The sequence below is a fragment of the Ovis aries genome, chromosome 18 (genome assembly GCF_016772045.2).
Source record: "Ovis aries strain OAR_USU_Benz2616 breed Rambouillet chromosome 18, ARS-UI_Ramb_v3.0, whole genome shotgun sequence".
NCBI lineage: Eukaryota > Metazoa > Chordata > Mammalia > Artiodactyla > Bovidae > Ovis > Ovis aries.
The window spans coordinates 5,379,918-5,399,218 of NC_056071.1; the positions used below are offsets into that span (position 1 = coordinate 5,379,918).

A 19,301-nucleotide genomic window follows, 5' to 3' on the forward strand; every position below is an offset into this window, starting at 1 on the left:
ATGATCGCTGAAGTCTCATGCATGCTCTCATATTCACTCTGCTGTGATGAAACCACATCATCCAGTCTCTGGGGAAGTTCATTTACTCTCATGAAAGAAGGAATGTGGAAAAGACAAATAATGTCTTAGTATTACAAGGAAAATCATTTTGATCTCGATATCCTGAAAGGGTCTGGTTAACTCCAGGAGTCCCCAGGCCATACGTGGAGGACTACTGCTATTCTTAATACTTATTACTTGAACTGTACCTGTTTACAGGGATCACCATTATTCACAATTATAAATGAAAAAGGATCCTTAAAACTCAGACTTCTGCACTGTAGGGCCTGTATGATCAGGCGCTTTCCAAGAGGCACTAAATACATGGTCTCTGAACAGAATCACAGCTAAAGCTACTGCTTTCCTAAGAACGGCTGTAAGCCAGCGGCAGGTATCTCCATGGATGTCCGCCTGAGGATCTGTGCAAGGCTGCTGTACGCGCTCGTGAGTCTCTTGGTGAGGCTATATCCTCCTCACCATCCAGATCTCTGCTAAAAAGGGCACTTCATTAGAGCAGACGAGGTCAGGCTCCCTATCAGGTACTTTCTGAGTTCCACTTCTCTGGAGTGCTGAACGTGGCTATGATCTCACATTCCCTCGGTGATCGCCCAGTAAAGCCCATCTTCTTCCTTACATGTTCCACGAGGGTAAGATGATTTCTGGCTGCCAACGCCTGACACGATCAATACTCAACAAACACTAGCTGGACAAATGAATACTTAATAGGCTTTTCCTAAGAGTATAAAACAGACAACTAACTCATTGCAAAACACACCCATGTCAACAGCAAATCATTTCTTAATCTGTTTCGAAATATTTTTCATCACCATTCATGGGCTACCTTTAGGAACAGAATAAATTATCAGCCATTTTTCAACAAATGCTTAAACTATTTGATCTATAAATGCAAACCAGAGTATCAATCATATTTGAATCTTTTTTTAAAGAATTTGATTTTCCTAAAAGATGGCAGGTTCTTTTGAAGTACAGTATTAATGAAAAGAACCACCACAATGTATTCAAGGCAAAACAGATGAGATAAAATTGACATATATAAATATACATGTATACTTAAATGAAAACATATCATCTAACAATGTGGAAAAATTATATTATTATATTATTGGAATTTGCTTAGCTAAGGTAGAAAAGATGGAGACAAAAGGTCTTCTTTTGTGGAAGATTACACTCTCCAAAGATGACTACAACATCTCCAAAGACCTCACGCTCTTCTTTAACAACGTGACTGGATACCTCAGTGTTAAGAGACGGTATCTGGGTTCCCTCTCCTAGAAACCGGGTGAGCTCCTGACTATGGTGAAACTCATAAATCAGAGCTCCCAACTGGCTTTTGAGACATTCACTCTTGGCACACAACTATCACCAGGACATTAAGTCTACAGAAGGGAGCTAAGGTCAAAAAAGGAGCTAAGGTCACGGCCCAATAGTCCAGGCTGAACTCCCAGCCACTGCCTGCACAACTAGCCAGCCATCAGAGTGAGACATTTGGAAGGTGGAGTGGCCCCAGCAAGATGACATTGCTTGGCGCAGAGAAATAAAATAATCAACTATTATCATTTTAAGTCACTCAATTTTGCAGCATTAGATAACTGAGATTCTGGAATGTGGAAGTAGGGTGTTATCATTAAAAAAAAAAAAAAAATCTTTAAATTAGATAGCTTTGTCATTGGGACCCAGCAGGGGGAAGAGCTTTGATGAGGCTGATGGTCAGGGCTAAAAGTTTTTAAAATGTTACTAGAAGCTGGAGGCAAGGGAAGATATAGTTTGGCAACATGTCACATGAGGTAAAGGGAAAACTGGAAATGCCCTAACAATCTAGGTAAGAAAATTTCCCAGGCACAATATTACAAGTGCCACTGGCTCTGCTCATTGGCTGTGATAAATCGCAAGAGGGCCAAGATGAGCCAGCAATTTGAATTCAAGGGACACAGCTACAGAAAAGCCACCATCCGCAAGAGATACTGGTGCATGAGCCTTTCCAGGGGAAAATGTGCTTCCTATGCCTAAATATCAGAAAGCTTTACTCAATTTGCTGCTGAATTCTCTTCTTCTTAAGCAGTATGTTGTAGCAGTCTCAATGTTTGGGCGGAATCTAATCTTTTGAAGATTTCTTAACCATATGTAACTCCTGTTTGCAGAAATACCTCCAATGGGAAAAGCCACAGTTAAACCATCAACTGTTAGACCCAGAAGCTCTTGGGTGAGCTACCTAGCCTTCTGCTTTGGTTTCCACATCTATGAACTGAGGATGACCTACACAATAGGCCTTACAAGCAGAAGAAGAATTACTTCTGGTAAAGTGCTTACAACAGGACCAGGCATATAGTAAGAGTTATCGAGTATTTGGTATATGTTAAATCAGTAATTTTAAATACTGGAAGGATATAATGTTTTGCTTCTCTTTCTCAAAAAAGCAGAGGGCTCCTTCTTGGAAGGAGCTCTGTTTTCCTGCTGCTAAGATGGTTAAGAAAATGAGTTGACAGTTTAATAGTAAAGGAGCATGATGCCCAGTTCTGGGCAAACTGATGGAAATTGTATTCTGGAAATCACTACGTGACTTGGATTAGGCAGAGATGGGGGAACTTTGTAGAAGAATTTGTGCAGTGATGAAGTGAGGGGTGTCCACAAATACACAGCTATTTCCTCACCTTGGCAGGTAGTAGCACTAGATGAAAAGCAGGCTACATGATAAAAAGCAATAAAGACTACTCATTGTAATCATTGCTATTTCCAAGACTATTTAAGGAGCCATTTTTTCCCAGGAAAATCATTTTAGGAACAGAAGATTATGACTGAAGAAAGAAGTACAAGCGTACCTCATTTTACTGCACTTTGTAGATACTGTATTTTTACAAACTGAAGGCTTGTGGTAACTCTAAGTTGAGCAAGTCTATCAATGCCATTTTTCCAACAGCATTTGCTCACTTTATGTTTTTGCACCACATTTTGGTAATCCTTACAGTATTTCAAATATTTTCACTATTATTGTACTATTATCTCTTGATTATTATTTTATTATTATCTGCGATCAGTGATCTTTTTTTTGAAGTTACTACTACCACTGGCTAAATGCTCAGATAATGATTTGCATCTTCTAGTAATAAAGTACTTTTTAAGTTAAGGTAAGCATGTCATTATTACTTTTTTTTTTTTTTTTTTAGACAAAATGCTATGTTGCACACTCAGTATACTACAGTGTAGTATAAACGTAACTTTTCTATGAGCTGGGAAACCAAACAATTTGCCTGCCTCCCTGTACTGCAGTGGTCTGGAACAGAACACGCAATATCTCCAAGGTGTGCCTGTACTCACTTTCTTGTCAACACATCACTCAAAAGTACTGACTGAGCACCTACTATGTGCTTAAAAATGCACTGTCCCAAAGATTAAAGGGGCAAAGGAAAGAAGGAGACAGAGGAAAAGAAGGCAGAGAAAGAGAATAAAGGGGACAACAACAACAAAACTCAATACACGTACATGCTGTTTACAAGGTGTCTCCTTCCTGTGCTGTTAAACAGCAACTGCCGTGTTCATGGGATTACAATAGGGTGGGCCTGGGGGAGACATCTCACACACACACACACACAAAGTATAATTTAAGCAACTATAAACGCTATGGGGGATGCAGAGACACTACAAACTATTATTCATACTAATGAATTACAATGGCATTACATAACACTTCAAAGGGTTATTAGTCTTTCCACTTGCTAAAGCAGCCCATCATTAGTAATAATTGGGCTGGTATAAAATAGGAAATCAGCTTTTGAAGGGTTTAGTCTAGAACAAATTACAAAACCAGGGCTGCAGCATAATTTCAAAAATTAAACACCCTAAAGCATTAAATATCTCCTTTTGACATGACCACCTCTGCATTTGCCTTAAGCCAAAGAAAAGCACATATTGCTTTGTAACAAATAACAGAAATCCTTAGAAGGCTACACAAGAAACAAAGTAATACAAATATGATAGAAATGGTACAGAATAAGGTCATACTTTCTATATCAAAGAACCTTAAAATGTAGTGTAATCTGACTTAGAACTGTGTACCGCATCATCCAAGCTGATGCTGTGTAATTCTGGATTGCATCCAAGAGCGAAATCAAAGTAGCCTTTTATTTTTCAACACCGTGATTCTTATTTTGAGGTGAGCTAGCAACTACCTTTGTCCTATAAAATAAGATTTAACACATTTCATACCAAGCCTTTTGATGGGGGTTCAGGGACAAGAGCAAAAGAATGAAACGTGCTCATGGTAGGATCTTAAAAGGGAAACAGATAAAACGGAGGTACTGGGAGACCACTGCAGATGTTGACCCAAGATGAAAAGTGCTAAGTATAAAGGTTAGCCCATTACAAATGCAGTGTACTATTTATTTCTAAAAGTAATTTTAATAATTGAGACTAAATAACCTAGGAAGACTACAATGCAGAAGTGCAACAAAATCCCCAATTAGAAGAAAAATCAATAATCAAAAATAATCTTAGTTAAAATGTGTTACACAAATTATTTCTCCAAAGAGCTATAAAGTATCACTATTTGGTAAGTCATACTAAAAAAACAAAAACAGTCAAAGAAATTGGTAACAGAAGCATCTCAAAGGAACACAGGCATAAGGGTCCCCAGTGCAGAGGAGCTGTTATGATCTCCTGCTTACACACCTGTTGCTGTACTGGACTTAGCTGAGAAAGTCACAGCCTAAATTTCACTTTCTTAAAATCACTTTAAAAAGTAAATTCAAATTACTGAAAAAAGTACTTGACAGATTGTCACTGCAAAACAATTTATCCAACTCATTCCCATTTACCTAACTGTTTTTCTCTCAGAAACATGAGCCCTTTATTTTTCAAATTCCTTCTGATCAGTGTAATCATTAAAGCATTTTTATTTAAATAAACATTTTAAAATTATAAAGTACTTAAATTATCAAATACATTAAAATTATTTAAAATTTAAATAATTAATTCCTTTTATTAATTCTTTAAAACATACAAATCAAAATATAATGAGCGCTACCTTTGACATACCACTAAAGCATATTTAGTGGCTGCTTCAAGTACTGTAACAGCAACTACTAGAAACACAGATCATTACATTACCTTTGACTCTTCTGAATATTAAACACACACCCAACTGACATATTCTCTGCCTTAAGAATAATTTATGCAAGAGCCTGCCATGCTATGTAAAATAAATAGATAGATAGATAGATAAACAAGGTATTTAAAACCTTGTTAAGTGGTTGACTTACTCAAGGACTCCTTGGCACCTTTGATATGCTTCTGCGCATGGAGAATCACTGAAACTGCTATCTATAATTCAGGGTACTCATTTCCTAAACTGACAAATAATGAACCTGTTTTACCCCCAGGGCATCTGATGGAATGATCACTGATCTCTCTCTACAGATCCTAAGTAATAAGTATGCTGGCATCGACCAAGCAGTAATTTAAAACACTCCATCTTATTCACAGATTTTAACTGCAAATGGAAATATGTTAGAAAATCATTAAATCCTAGAACACTAGGTTAACAGGGTGTCCTTAAAATTTTGAATGCAGAAATTGAACGTTGCTAGGTCTCAACTTTTTCAGTTTGAGGACCTCTTTGCATTCTTAAAGTTGGATGACCTCAAAGAATTTTCATTTACTTGTGTTGTTGTGGAACTGCTAAGTTGTGTCTAGCTCTTTGCAATTCCATGGACTGTAGCCCACCAGGCAAGGATTCTGAAGTGGGCTGCCATGTCCTTCTCTATTATGTGTGTTGTATCTATCTATATTTACCAAATCTAGAAATTTTTAAAATACTGATTCCTTAAAGTAAGAGTTATAAAATTCATTATCAGTTGAAATAAATTTTTATGGAAAAAAAAAAAAAGCTGCTTTCCAAAACAAGAAAGATTTCATGAGAAGAGTGGTGCTGTTTTACATCTTTGCAAATATCTCTTAGGTCTGGCTTCAGAGAAGACAGCTGGAATCAGAGACCTGCCTCTGCACACCATGTTGCAAATAATATGCTGTCTTGATTGAAGTAAATGAAGAAGATCCAGACTCACACTGGTAGTGGGAAAAGGAAGGGAGACTTAATGGCCTTTATAGATAAATCATGGATCTTTGATACTACACCAAAACTCAACAAGAGGTGTTTTTTTAAGGTTAGATTCAATATGGAATCTGACACCAAATCAGTGAACTTTTTTATACCCTTTCATATTAAAATCCATTGGTCTGTTTTGCCCTTTGAAGGGATCTTTTACCCAATGCATGATTGTGTAACACCATGCATTAGTCGTTTGGAAAACACTGATTACCTGAGTCATGTACATCTTTCCAATGGTGACCCAATTCATTGCATGATAGCAAAAAATTACTTTTGTTAACAGCTCTACTGATTTTGAAAAGTTGTACATATTGGTAAACTGTCAATGTCATAGTGGCAAATATAAGCTTTTCAAAATTCTAACTTTCACTTGAAAGCACAAAATTTGTTGCTCATCATAAATACTTTCAGTTGTTTTCCTTAAGGTGACAAGTGAACTTTATTCATTTTCAAGAAAATGTCTACCAAATACCAAAGCCTAGCTCGGCTGTCCATCTCGTATTTTAGGTAAATATGGTATTCCATCAAAAAAAGTTGCTGGTTCAGATCAGACAAATCACAGATGTACTTTCTCTTAATTCAATCCCACTTTGTTACAGAGTAAGAACACTTTCAATTTCCATCCCATAGAATATTAAAAAAGGTACACATTCAAATGGATAAGATTTACTAAAATTAAATCAAAGACATTCCTGAATGGATCTGGAACACTCTACTCAGACTGCCTTGTGGTGAAGAACACAACTGCTAGCAGCCTCTGGGGCCACTGCCTTTATGAATGCCTGCTGTTTCAGCCACCGCCGCTTACACATCAGTGCAAAGTCAGTGCAGTCAAAGAGGCCAATAGTATCTTAGTACTCTTATGAAATCAGTTTTGATCTCATGTCTTGAGGACCCCTGAAAGTCCACACCATTCTGTATGAATCCAAAAACAAAATAAAAATAAAACCACAAGCAGCAGTATATCATTCCCTTTATTCCCCGAGTGGTTATTGGCAAGAATTTTTAAAAGGAGAGACTGCACAGACTCTGATTCCCCCGATTTTCAGAGAAGGCCACAGACCCGTGGGGCGGGTGGGAGGCTAGGCGGCCTGCCCAAGCCTATCAGGTAAGTCAGACGCTGGGGCAAGAGCCCATTGTCTGCTCTCCCCGCTGACGCAACAGCAACCAGACACAGGCCCCGCTGAGAAACCGTCAGGGTGCCGAGAGGGAGCCACAGGCCTCTGAACCCAAGAGGGCAAACGCTGCTCAGCCCTAGGGACTGCGGACAGGATGATTCTCACATTGTGGATGACTTTCACAATATAAGTGAAAGATGATAAAAACAATGAACAGACTTCTAGTTTCAGCTCCAACATAAAAGAGAACTTGAAGTAATCATAATCACTCCAGTCCTTACAAGAAGAAAAAGCTGAAACAAACTCATCAAGGGCATATCTAGGACTCATCAGTAAATGGATGTATAGGGCGAACCTCCACCACCGAATCTGGAGAAAGAGATAGATCTAGAATCAGAGCTGAAATCGGTGCACTTGGGGCAGAAGCTACTGGAGCCACAAACTAGTAGGAACACTTAAGTGGTCTTTTAGACAAGCGGCCAAGCTCTGTGCGTGGCCCAGCCTGGGAGTGAAAGCCACAGTCGTAGGAACCGCTCACGTGTTCTGAGCTGTCCTTTCAGGGACCCTCTCAGCTTCTCACAGGGAGAGACCCCTGGCGGCTCTGGCAGGAGGAGGGTGTGAACACTGACCTGCCGGACACTCAGGAAACGGCACAACAAAGGTTTGCTCGCGAACGGAGAGACGTCACCAGAGCCCTAGCCCACCTGGAGGATAAATGTTTCCCTGATCTCCCCACCACAGTCCTCTCACCATAGTGTGGGTATTTGGGGGGGGGGGGTAGGGGGTAAGGCAGGAAACAGCGGAAAGGGCAATACTTTTCTCATGGACTTTGTCTCTCTTTCCTAAAAGACTTTCACATTCTGAACACCTCTTTGACTAGGGAAATTGACACTGTAGGGCAGGGAACTGACAAGGGGAAACGAGCACCAGCTTACAATCCAATTGCTCAGGGAGGTTTCCCTTATTATTGACCGGTTTCCTCAAGGGAAGCTTTCCTTTCGAAACCATCTTTCTTGAAGTTTTGGTCTTGTACCTCCGTGAACATTTTCTTGTGCTTGCCATTTCTTATGCATACGTGTCAATTTTTTTCTTTTGAATTGGACAAACATTCCTACAGTCTCCGCTCTTCAGCTAGAGAATTTTTGCCCCTTCCTATAATGCCAGAATTTCCATGATCCTCTTAGCTCTATAATGGTGCGTGTGCAAACTACACACACAAATTACTCTAATTAACGGCATGCACTGGCACAACCCTCAGAATGAGTGTGCTCAGCAGGCCTCCGTAAGGGGTCTCCAGCAGGACGCCTGCTGCTGCCTGTCATCACCACCACTTCTTCCTGTCACCGGTCACATCTTCACTGCTCGCACTTACTGTGTCTTTAGTTTATTTGCTCCACTCTGCTTTTTCTTTTTTTCCCAGTAAAAGAACTAAGAGACCAAAAACTAGCTTCTCTAAGGAGGAAACAGCTTTCCCTCAGCAAGGTGATGCTCACGCTCTAGGTATGATCTTTGGCTCTTCTTGGTTGTATTCATTATTCCCGGGCACAAAAAAGTCGACTGGCTTTCTGGAGGAGACCACTTTGAGTTCCGGACATTCAAGAAGGCAGAGGTTTCTGGAAGTCTGTCTGTAGAGTAAGAGCAGCTTTCTGTGGCTTCTCCCTCTACTGTGATCAACAAGGCACCTGCAGATACTACTCTGTAACCAAGCCATTTGACCTGCCCTGTTTTCATGGAGTATGTATCAGAGGTTTTACGGCAATTTTTCTAAAAAGCCACAACAGCTTTTAGATTCTAAGATTATGACTGTTTTGAGCTCTTCCGATTTAAATAATGTGCTCTCTTGTCAAAATGGAACAATGAAAACTAATATGGCCCCGAACAAAGACCACCGAGTGCCTTCGCTGTTCTTACACCTCAGGAGTCTGAGTTCTCAGATCAGAGGCCGAGGACGTGTGGCTGAGGGAGCAGGGGCTCGGCAGCAGCACAGATGGGAAGGAGCTCAGGGATTTAACCTGATGCTCCCTGAACCACCCAACCGTTTTTCACTCTTGTTTTCAAGAGAGCCAGTACAGAGCTCCAATGAGCCATCAGTTACAGTTGGTCCTTCCAGCACACTAGGAAAAAGAAAACCTCATAAATAATGCACAGGTGAAGCAGAAACACTTCATTTGCTTTTGGCAGAAAACACCACTGATGGCAAAGGCAAGAGGTACTGAATTACGTCGCAGCGTCTGAAGACAGAGGCTAACTGCAGCCTTCCAAGGACAGGTGTTCCTTCGCTTCTGAAAAGCATCCCAAGTTTGCTAAGCCACCATCCTTATGGTTGCAGTCAGCCAATCCACCTTTTCTGCAGACTTACTAGGTGCACGGCTTTGCTCCAGGTGCAGTGGAGAACTCAAACACAAAGAGGCAGGCCTGGCAATTTTTCTATCCGCCCTAATTTTAAAGGTACATGTGAATCTCTTTTTAACTCATCACTTGCTCTTCAGCAGCACTCCATGGTGGAGCTGAACAGCTCCAAAGGGCTGGGGACAAAGGGGCGGCTCCTCCCATCCCTCTGGCCGCCTGTCTCCACATGCAGACCGCACCACAATTTAGAGAGCTGAAAACAGGCAGGGAAGAATAAGACTCTAAGGGATTTGATCTGTAGGTAGCAAGTCAGGCCCTGCTGTTCGTCCACCTTCATTTAATACTTTATTTTCTTAAAAAACAAACAAACAAACACACACACACATAGCACTTATAATGTGCCAAGTATTGTTTTAAGTGCTTTATACATATTAACTCATTCAATCCTCACAACAAGCCTGTAAGACAGATATGATTACTGTAACTTTAAGATAAGGACACTGAGGCACAGAGCAGTTAGCAAACCCACCCAAGGTCACAGGTAGTCTGCAGTTGAGTTAGGGCTGGAGTGAAGTCTAGTCAGTTGAGTGCTAGTCTACGCCATTGACCACTGATCAAAGTATTTAACAGGCTGCGGCATTTATGTGTGTAACATGCCTTCCTGAAGGCAGCCAAGTAATCTAGTATCAAAGTGAAAGCAACAAAAACAAGAAGCAGAATTTATGTATAAGATACACTGTACAGGCTATACACACGACAGCATTCTAACCTGAAGTCCAAGAGTAATTTTATCTTTCACAACACCAACACCCCATCAGTCTGTAACTGAAAACTACTAGAATATTTGCTGAAAGAACCAGCAGTTGAACTTTTGCTGCAGTCTTTTCCTAAAATATGGCCTGGATCTGAAGCCAGCAGGGAGGAATCAGCACACACAGCACCTCCTGTCTCTGAGTACAATACTGTGTCTCAAAAGCTTTCTGCAAGGGCTCACCTACCAGACACCCCAAAATACCTCCCCCAAGGCAGACACATCTGTGCTGAAGAAGACGACACTTGCGGATATTTAAATAATTTTTAAGTACAATAAAATCCATTTCCTGTGTGGCACCTGCCACAAAATCAGTGCTCAACAGCCACATGGGGCTAGTGGCTGCCACAGTGGCCAGCACAGAGGCCATTTCCATCATCACTGAACGCTCTGTGGACAGCACGGGTTAGACCCCAAGTGTCATTTTTTTTATGCTTGAGTCTGAATATACTCAGTGGTAATAATTTCATCCTGTCTTTCTTATGAATAAACAAAATCCAAATTATACCTCATTTCTTCATAAATTTTCTACTCCCAAATTCAGTTCCAAGGACAGTGGATTATTTACAAGCAGGTCAGGTAAGCTCCTAATCCTCTACTACTTGGCACCTAGAATGTCTTTCTTCTTCTATAACAATGAATGAAACATAAAAATTAGTTGAGGAAAGGGGAATTCATTAAAAAGTACAGTAGACAAAACGCTGCGTTTAGAGACGATAGCTTCATGTTGAATATGAAGCTCTGAGAGTACCCACGAGGAAGTCTGAGAGGAGAGGGTGGCTGCTCCACACAAACCAATTCCTCCATCCGAAAAATAACACAGGCACCATTAACGCAGCAGGCCACACACTTTGCAGCTTAAAAATAAGGCACCTACACGAAAACAGGCCGGTTACACTGTCCTATGTGGGCCAGGGACAGTGGCACCAAATTTCCTACTGGGAACAAACTTTTCCTTACAACCATTTCTAATATCTAGCATCCTTAATCTGTACTCCTAGGATGCCTAACAAATAACACTGCTATTCCATTCCACGTGTGTTCACACTGTAAAGAAGCAGAAACGGAATGATAAAACACGAGCACAGCTTAGGAATAAAGCACAAATTCTAAGACACTTCCATAGCTAAGGATGCTAAGATCCAAAATTCTCCTTCTAATTCCTCATTCTCAATTTCATGAAAGCCTGGAAAGACTATGTTTATGACTAGTAGGAAATGCCCTGTTCTCGTATTGATCTCTATTTAAAAAATTCCTCTCTCTGCATCCTTTTCGCCAATTTTTCTCTCATCCTATCTATGCCTATTTACTTTTAGTAACACAATTGATTATTTTTATGAAATCCTGTGATACAGAGCTTTCTTTTTCATTTCAGATGAGTGGAAAGAGCAGGGCTAACAAGAATCATTAACATCTGGTCATTTTAAGTTGTAAAAACACCTTAAGCTCCTCAGAAGAAGCAAAAAAAATTCTTAAATGTAATAATAGCAATAATTAAATTACATACTTGTGACTTCTTGTAAGAAATCCAAACACGGTCGACTACTTCCAGAAATGCTTATTGAAACAGCCAATGGGGTCTGTCCTTCATAGTTCCTTGTGTTCGTGTCCGCTCCGTAATTATATAACATCCGTGCACAGAGCACATCGTCCCTAAGGGCAGACAAATGTAAAGGAGTCTGTCCATCTTCTAAGCGACCCAAGTTTGTGTCTGCTCCTCTCTGGAGGAACATTCGGCAATAAGAGTGATTGCTTTTAATCACAGCGTATCTCAACAGGAAACCGTTCTGAATGTCGATGTTGGCGTTGTGGTCCAGGAGGATTTTCACACAGCTTGACCGCTCTCGGATAATGGCGAGCTGAAGCGGCGTTGTACCTTTATCACTGAGCGGGTCAACCTCAGCCTTGAACTCCAGTAGGAGTCGGACAAATGAGTCCCTACCATAGTGAGCGGCCACATGAAGGGGAGTCCAGCCATCATTGCTTTTTGCATTAATAATGTCGCTCCTGTATTCAGATTCTAACATCAGGCGTGCAATCCGGGCCCGGCCATGCATGGCTGCATAATGAAGAGCAGTGAAGCCTCCGATTAAGTCCTTAACTGTGGGATCAGCTAGAGTTAAAACCAAAATGAAAACATTAGCAGACTCTGGGAGAGAAAGCAACAAATTCTGCCGTGGCACAGCACATCTTAGCCAATTCTCACATGAAATGGGGAATGATTAAACACATAATGAGCATCAAGTCCTTCTTGCTTCAGCTTAATTGAAGTAGTTTTAATGGAAAATAAATTTTAGTAGAAAGCCATCAAACCTGGATTAACAGGATGAGCATACGACTTACAAAGCATTTAAAAGATAAATACAGCCAACACAGAGCTCTGATCGCCACACCCCTTCGCTCTGCTAATCTAACCAGCTGCCCTTGGCCTCCCAACTCCCTCATCTCTGCACTGTTTCATGTTTCTCTTCTGTTTTGAACTTTTTGTTTTATTTTCTCTTGTGCTGCTTCTTGGTCTTAAAAAGAAGCATGTGTAGCAACATCTGCTGCTCTAAATTACGGATGTACTGTGGTCTGGCAGACTGTGTTATTTTAGGGTATATTAGGTAAAAAAAAAAAAAGTTTTTTGTGGTCTATAAAAATTTCAAAGTATGTAAGGTATATGTTAAGTGATCTTGATAAATCATGTTTCTATAAGATAAAAGTCAATTCTGAATTCTTTGTTTTGTAAGAACTCTGGAGTTTTTAGGAATTAGGCAGCACACATTGAGTGAAAAATTGGGAGAAACTTCAGCACTGTGTAAATATTATTTTCTAAAACAGTTCCAAACCTCTCTTCTAAATCCACAGATTTCTCGAAATAAAAGAGAAGACAGAAACTAAAATGATTTATCAGCTATGTGTCTCCTCAAGCCAGAGACTTCTGTCCCCTGTTCCCAATCCTTCCTGAACCTGAGAGTCAGTTCTGCACTGCTCTCATCCCACTGGCCTTCCTGGGCAGGGGGCAGAAGAGGGGAAAGAACCTTTATTCACTGCAGACAGGTCACTTACGGAAGTGACGGGAACGGAGGCCAGCAAGTCCATGCAAAGATAACTGGTTGGACCTAACTACCTAAGAGTAAAATGTTTTCTTCTTATAAAAGTCACCCTTAATTTTTTCTTTGTTCATGAAAGAGAAAAATTCACGAGTGTTTTTCAAATAAACAAAGAAAAAGCCTCCACAGTTACGTGATTAAACACTCCTGTATTGTTTAGTAAAAATAGTTTTTAGTTCTGTAACATTTTATGACAGTTTCAGCTCTTAGAAAAACCTATGAGGCAGAAAAGTATATGTAAAATAGTAATAATACTGTGGAAAATACAGATTTCAATTAAGAAGTAGTTACAACAAAAGCTATACAATGTTAGCACTTTTTAGGCAAGTTATATCAGTTGAATTTCTAAAATTATTTCATATAAACTGATATTATACAATAGTAATAAGACTTTTATGTGTTTAAAGAAAAAAAGGGTATCGTATCTGTCCTGCTTTTCACTAAAAGAAAACTATATAGTATAGTTTCAAGTTGCGACTTAAAAAAAAAAAAAAAAGCAAGAACATTTAAACAAAGCACATTGCTGCCATCTACTGGTAAGATGTGAACACGGGCTCCTAATGTTTCCATTTTGACATGATGCCCTCAAGTTTTTTCCAGATACCTTACTTATCTAGAGTGAGTGAGGACATGAATGAAATCTAAAAGAACCTTTACTATTCAAACAAAACTGTAAATCTTGTCAAGACAGTCATTTCTAATCTCTATCCAACCAATCAACTGTTTCCAAACATTGTCTCTCATCTGTTAGTGAAATTCAAGAATACTTGCACTTCTCCCACCTTTCATCTACCATGGGTGCCTTTAAAGGTACCAGCAAATAGTCTCATGTGTTATTTTACAGTAAAACTAAAATTATGTGACATGAACCTGCACTTGCATCTTTGATTTTTCACTTCAGGTTTTTTTTTTTTTTGGTTCTACTTATAACTTAGTGCTATACTGAGCTAGGAAAAACAAATATTAACAAATACAGCAATGATCTGTTTATTCTAAGTAAAACTCATAAAAATGCATTATTTGAGCACATACTGGAAACAAAGCATAGAATGAAGACTGTAGGTTAACAACACGTAAAATCTGTACAGTTAACTTTTCTCAAGAAATTAACATGGAAAATATAAGACAAAGATGAAAACAAAAATTATTATTAGCCAATGCAATAAGAAAAAATCTTAAATGTAGTAGAAACTACAAAACATAAAATTCTATAAGAAACAGGCAAGACTTTCTTTGACTTAACTTTCTTTGACTTAACTAAATTCATTTCATCTGTGTCTGTTCAAATGTTTCTTCATCAGAAAAGCTTTCCCTGAACACCAAACACAGCAACCCCATCAACCTTGTAACTTTGTTCACTTCAGCAACTTTCTCCCCCATTTGTATTAAATAATACAAACTCCAGAAGTCTCAAGAAACCCATTTAAACTTATTGAAAAGTTTAGCAATATATATAAATAAAAGCAGAGAAACATTCCCTATAGTATTGTTTCCAACAGCTTTACCACAGGACAATAAAACTGAGACATTTTAAGTATACAGGTTGACAAACTGATGAATTAGACCTGTAACTACCAACCACCACAACCACAATATTCCCATCCTCTTAAAACGTTCCTTCCTGCCCCTTTATAGTCAATTCCCTGCCCAGACTCTAGGCCCCAGGCAACTACTAATGCTTTGCCTTTCTCGAATTTCCTAGAGTATTAGGCTTTTGCATTTGACTGACTTCATTCATTGTAGTGTTTTTGAAATTCATCCCCATGTTTTTGTTGCTCATCAAAAGTTCATCCCTTTGTACTGCTGAACAATATTCCATACTATGGATATACAGTTTATTTATACAATCATTAGCAAATGGACAAACAGGTTATTCCTAGGCTATAATCAATAACACTACTGTGAACATTCACACAGTCTGTGGATATATGTTTTCATTTCATTTGGGAAACTACCTAGGAGAGAACTGCAGGGTCACATGTTAAATGTAGATTTGCAGGATTCCACGGACAGAGGAGCCTGGCGGGCTGTGGTCTGTGGGGTCACATAGTCAGACACAACTGAGCAACTAATACTTTCACTTTCACTTTTCAGTCGCTCACTTGTGTCCAACTCTTTGAGACCCCACAGACTGTAATGTAGCCCACCAGGCTCCTCTGCCCATGGAATTCTCCAAGCAAGAATACTGGAGTGGGTTGCCACTTCCTCCTCCAGGGGACCTTCCCGACTCAGGCATCAAACTTGCGTCTCCCACATCTCCTGCACTGGCAGAAGGATCTTTTTTTTTTTTTTTTCCCCCCACCACTGAGCCCCTTAAGAAGCCCTAAATGTAAATTTAACCTAAAAAAGGTATCAAACTTTTTCTAAATGACTATACAATATTACAGTCCCACTAGCAATGTATGAGAATTCCAAATGTTCTACATCTTCACTAACACTTGGCATTATTAGCAATGTTAATTTTACCAGTTCTGTTGAGTATAAGGTGGTAACTTACTGGGATTTTAACATACAATTCCCCAATGACTAGTGATACTGGGTTTATTTATATACTTTCTTTTTGTGGAGTGTCTCTTGAAATCATTTACCCATTTTTATTATGTACTTTTACTCATGACTGAGTTTGAAACCTAACTGTACCTATATTCTGGATACAAGCCCTTTCGTCTTGTATTTTCTCCTAGTCTACTGCTTGCCTTTTCACTTTACATAATGTGTCTTTGGAAGGGCAAAAATTTTAAATTTTGATGAAGTCTACTGTCATTTGTTTTCTTTGACGGTTTGTGCATTTTGTGTCCTGTTTAAGAAATCTTTGCCTAACACAAAATAGATTTTGTGTTTTCTTCTAAAGTTTCATAACTTTAACATTTATATTTAGAGCAATGATCCACTGCTAGCTGGTTTCGGTGTAGATTGTAACATCAGATCAAGGTTCATTATTTTCCATATTAGTGGTTCAAGCACCATTTGTTTACAGGAAGCAAGAACTTTCAGATGTACAAGTTGAATTTAGAAAAAGCACAGGAACAAGATATCAAATTGTCAGCATCTGCTGTATCAGAAAAAGCAAGGGAATTCCAGAAAAACATTTACCTAATTCTGCTTATTGACTACACGAAAGCCTCTGACTGTGTGGATCACAACAAACAAGAGGAAAATGCTTAAAGAGATGGGAATACCAGACCATTTTACCTGTCTACTGAGAACCTGTACGCAGGTCAAGAAGCAACAGTTAGAACCAGTCATGGAACAACAGACTGATTCAAAATTGGGAAAGGAACACGTCAAGGCTGTACACTGTAACCCTGCTTATTTAACTACTATATAGAATATATCATGCAAAATGCCAGGCTGGATGAATCACAAGCTGGAATCAAGATGTTGGGAAAAATATCAACAGCCTCAGATATGCAGTTGATACCACTCTAATGGCAGAAAGTGAAGAGGAAGTAGTGAACTAAAGAGCCTCTTGATGAAGGTAAAAGAGGAGAGTGAAAAAGCTGGCTTAAAACTCAACACTGAAAAAACAAAGATCATGGCATCCGGTCCCATCACTTTATGGCAAGTAGAAGGGGAAAAAGTGGAAACAGTGGCATATTTTATTTTCTTGGGCTAAAAATACTCACTGCGGACAGTGACTGCAGCCATGAAATTAAATGATGCTTGCTCATTTCTATGATAAAACTAGACAGTTAATCAAAAAGCAGAGAAATCACTTTGCCGACAAAGGTTTACATAGTCAAAGCTATGGTTTTTCCAGCAGTCATGTACAGATGTGAGCGTTGGACCATAAGGAAGGTTGAATGCTAAAGAATTGATGCTTTTGAATTGCGGTGTTGGAGAAGACTCTTGAGCGTCCCTTGGACAGCAAGGAGATCAAACTAGTCAATCCTAAAGGAAATCAACCCTGAATATTCACTGGGAGGACTGATGCTGAAGCTCCAACACCCTGATGCTGGGAAAGATTGTGGACAGGAGAAGAAGGGGGCGTCAGAGGATGAGATGGTTGGGTGGCATCACTGACTCAATGGATCTGAGTCTGAGCAAACTCCAGGAGATAGTGAAGGAAAGGGAAACCTGGGGCACTATAGTTTATGCGGTTGCAAAGCGTCGGACACAACTTAGCAAATGAACAACAAACAAATTTGTTTAAAAGACTACCTTTTCCTCAATTATTTATCCTGGTGCCTTTGCAACAAAATAGTTTACCATACAAGTGTGGATCTATTTCTGAACTCTATTCTGTTTCACCAATCTAAAAGTGTATCCATACACCAATACCTGATTATCTTGATTACTGGAGCTTTATAGCAAGTTTTGATAGCAGGTAACATCCTCAAACTTTCTTTAAAACTGTTTTGGCCAACAGCAATCAGAGCAGAAAAAGAAATAAAAGGAATCCAAATCGGAAAAGAAGAAGTAAAACTCTCACTGTTTGCAGATGACATGATCCTCTACATGGAAAACCCTAAAGACTCCACCAGAAAATTACTAGAGATCATCAATGAATATAGTAAAGTTGCAGGATATAAAATCAACACACAGAAATCCCTTGCATTCCTATACACGAATAATGAGAAAGTAGAAAAAGAAATTAAGGAAACAATTCCATTCACCATTGCAACGAAAAGAATAAAATACTTAGGAATATATCTACCTAAAGAAACTAAAGACCTATATATAGAAAACTATAAAACACTGATGAAAGAAATCAAAGAGGACACTAATAGATGGAGAAATATACCATGTTCATGGATTGGAAGAATCAATATAGTGAAAATGAGTATACTACCCAAAGCAATTTACAAATTCAATGCAATCCCTATCAAGCTACCAGCCACATTTTTCACAGAACTAGAACAAATCATTTCAAGATTTGTATGGAAATACAAAAAACCTCGAATAGCCAAAGCAATCTTGAGAAAGAAGAATGGAACTGGAGGAATCAACTTGCCTGACTTCAGGCTCTACTACAAAGCCACAGTCATCAAGACAGTATGGTACTGGCACAAAGACAGACATATAGATCAATGGAACAAAATAGAAAGCCCAGAGATAAATCCACACACATATGGACACCTTATCTTTGACAAAGGAGGCAAGAATATACAATGGAGTAAAGACAATCTCTTTAACAAGTGGTGCTGGGAAAACTGGTCAACCACTTGTAAAAGAATGAAACTAGATCACTTTCTAACACCGCACACAAAAATAAACTCAAAATGGATTAAAGATCTAAATGTAAGATCAGAAACTATAAAACTCCTAGAGGAGAACATAGGCAAAACACTCTCAGACATAAATCACAGCAGGATCCTCTATGATCCACCTCCCAGAATTCTGGAAATCAAAGCAAAAATAAACAAATGGGATCTAATTAAAATTAAAAGCTTCTGCACAACAAAGGAAAATATAAGCAAGGTGAAAAGACAGCCTTCTGAATGGGAGAAAATAATAGCAAATGAAGCAACTGACAAACAACTAATCTCAAAAATATACAAGCAACTTCTGCAGCTCAACTCCAGAAAAATAAACGACCCAATCAAAAAATGGGCCAAAGAACTAAATAGACATTTCTCCAAAGAAGACATACGGATGGCTAACAAACACATGAAAAGATGCTCAACATCACTCATTATTAGAGAAATGCAAATCAAAACCACAATGAGGTACCACTTCACACCAGTCAGAATGGCTGCGATCCAAAAATCTGCAAGCAATAAATGCTGGCGAGGGTGTGGAGAAAGGGAACCCTCCTACACTGTTGG

The 19,301-nt window shown here is 39.2% G+C and overlaps 1 protein-coding gene across 2 annotated transcripts in view; it reads right to left on the minus strand.

The window, feature by feature from the left end:
- Positions 1 to 19,301, minus strand: part of ASB7 (ankyrin repeat and SOCS box containing 7) — a 68,849-nt gene that overhangs the window by 16,631 nt on the left and 32,917 nt on the right. For both annotated transcript variants that reach the window (XM_004017712.5, XM_012098320.5), the window contains exon 5: positions 11,946 to 12,551. In XM_004017712.5, the coding sequence (XP_004017761.1) occupies positions 11,946 to 12,551 (606 nt within the window). The remainder of the gene's footprint in view (positions 1 to 11,945; positions 12,552 to 19,301) is intronic.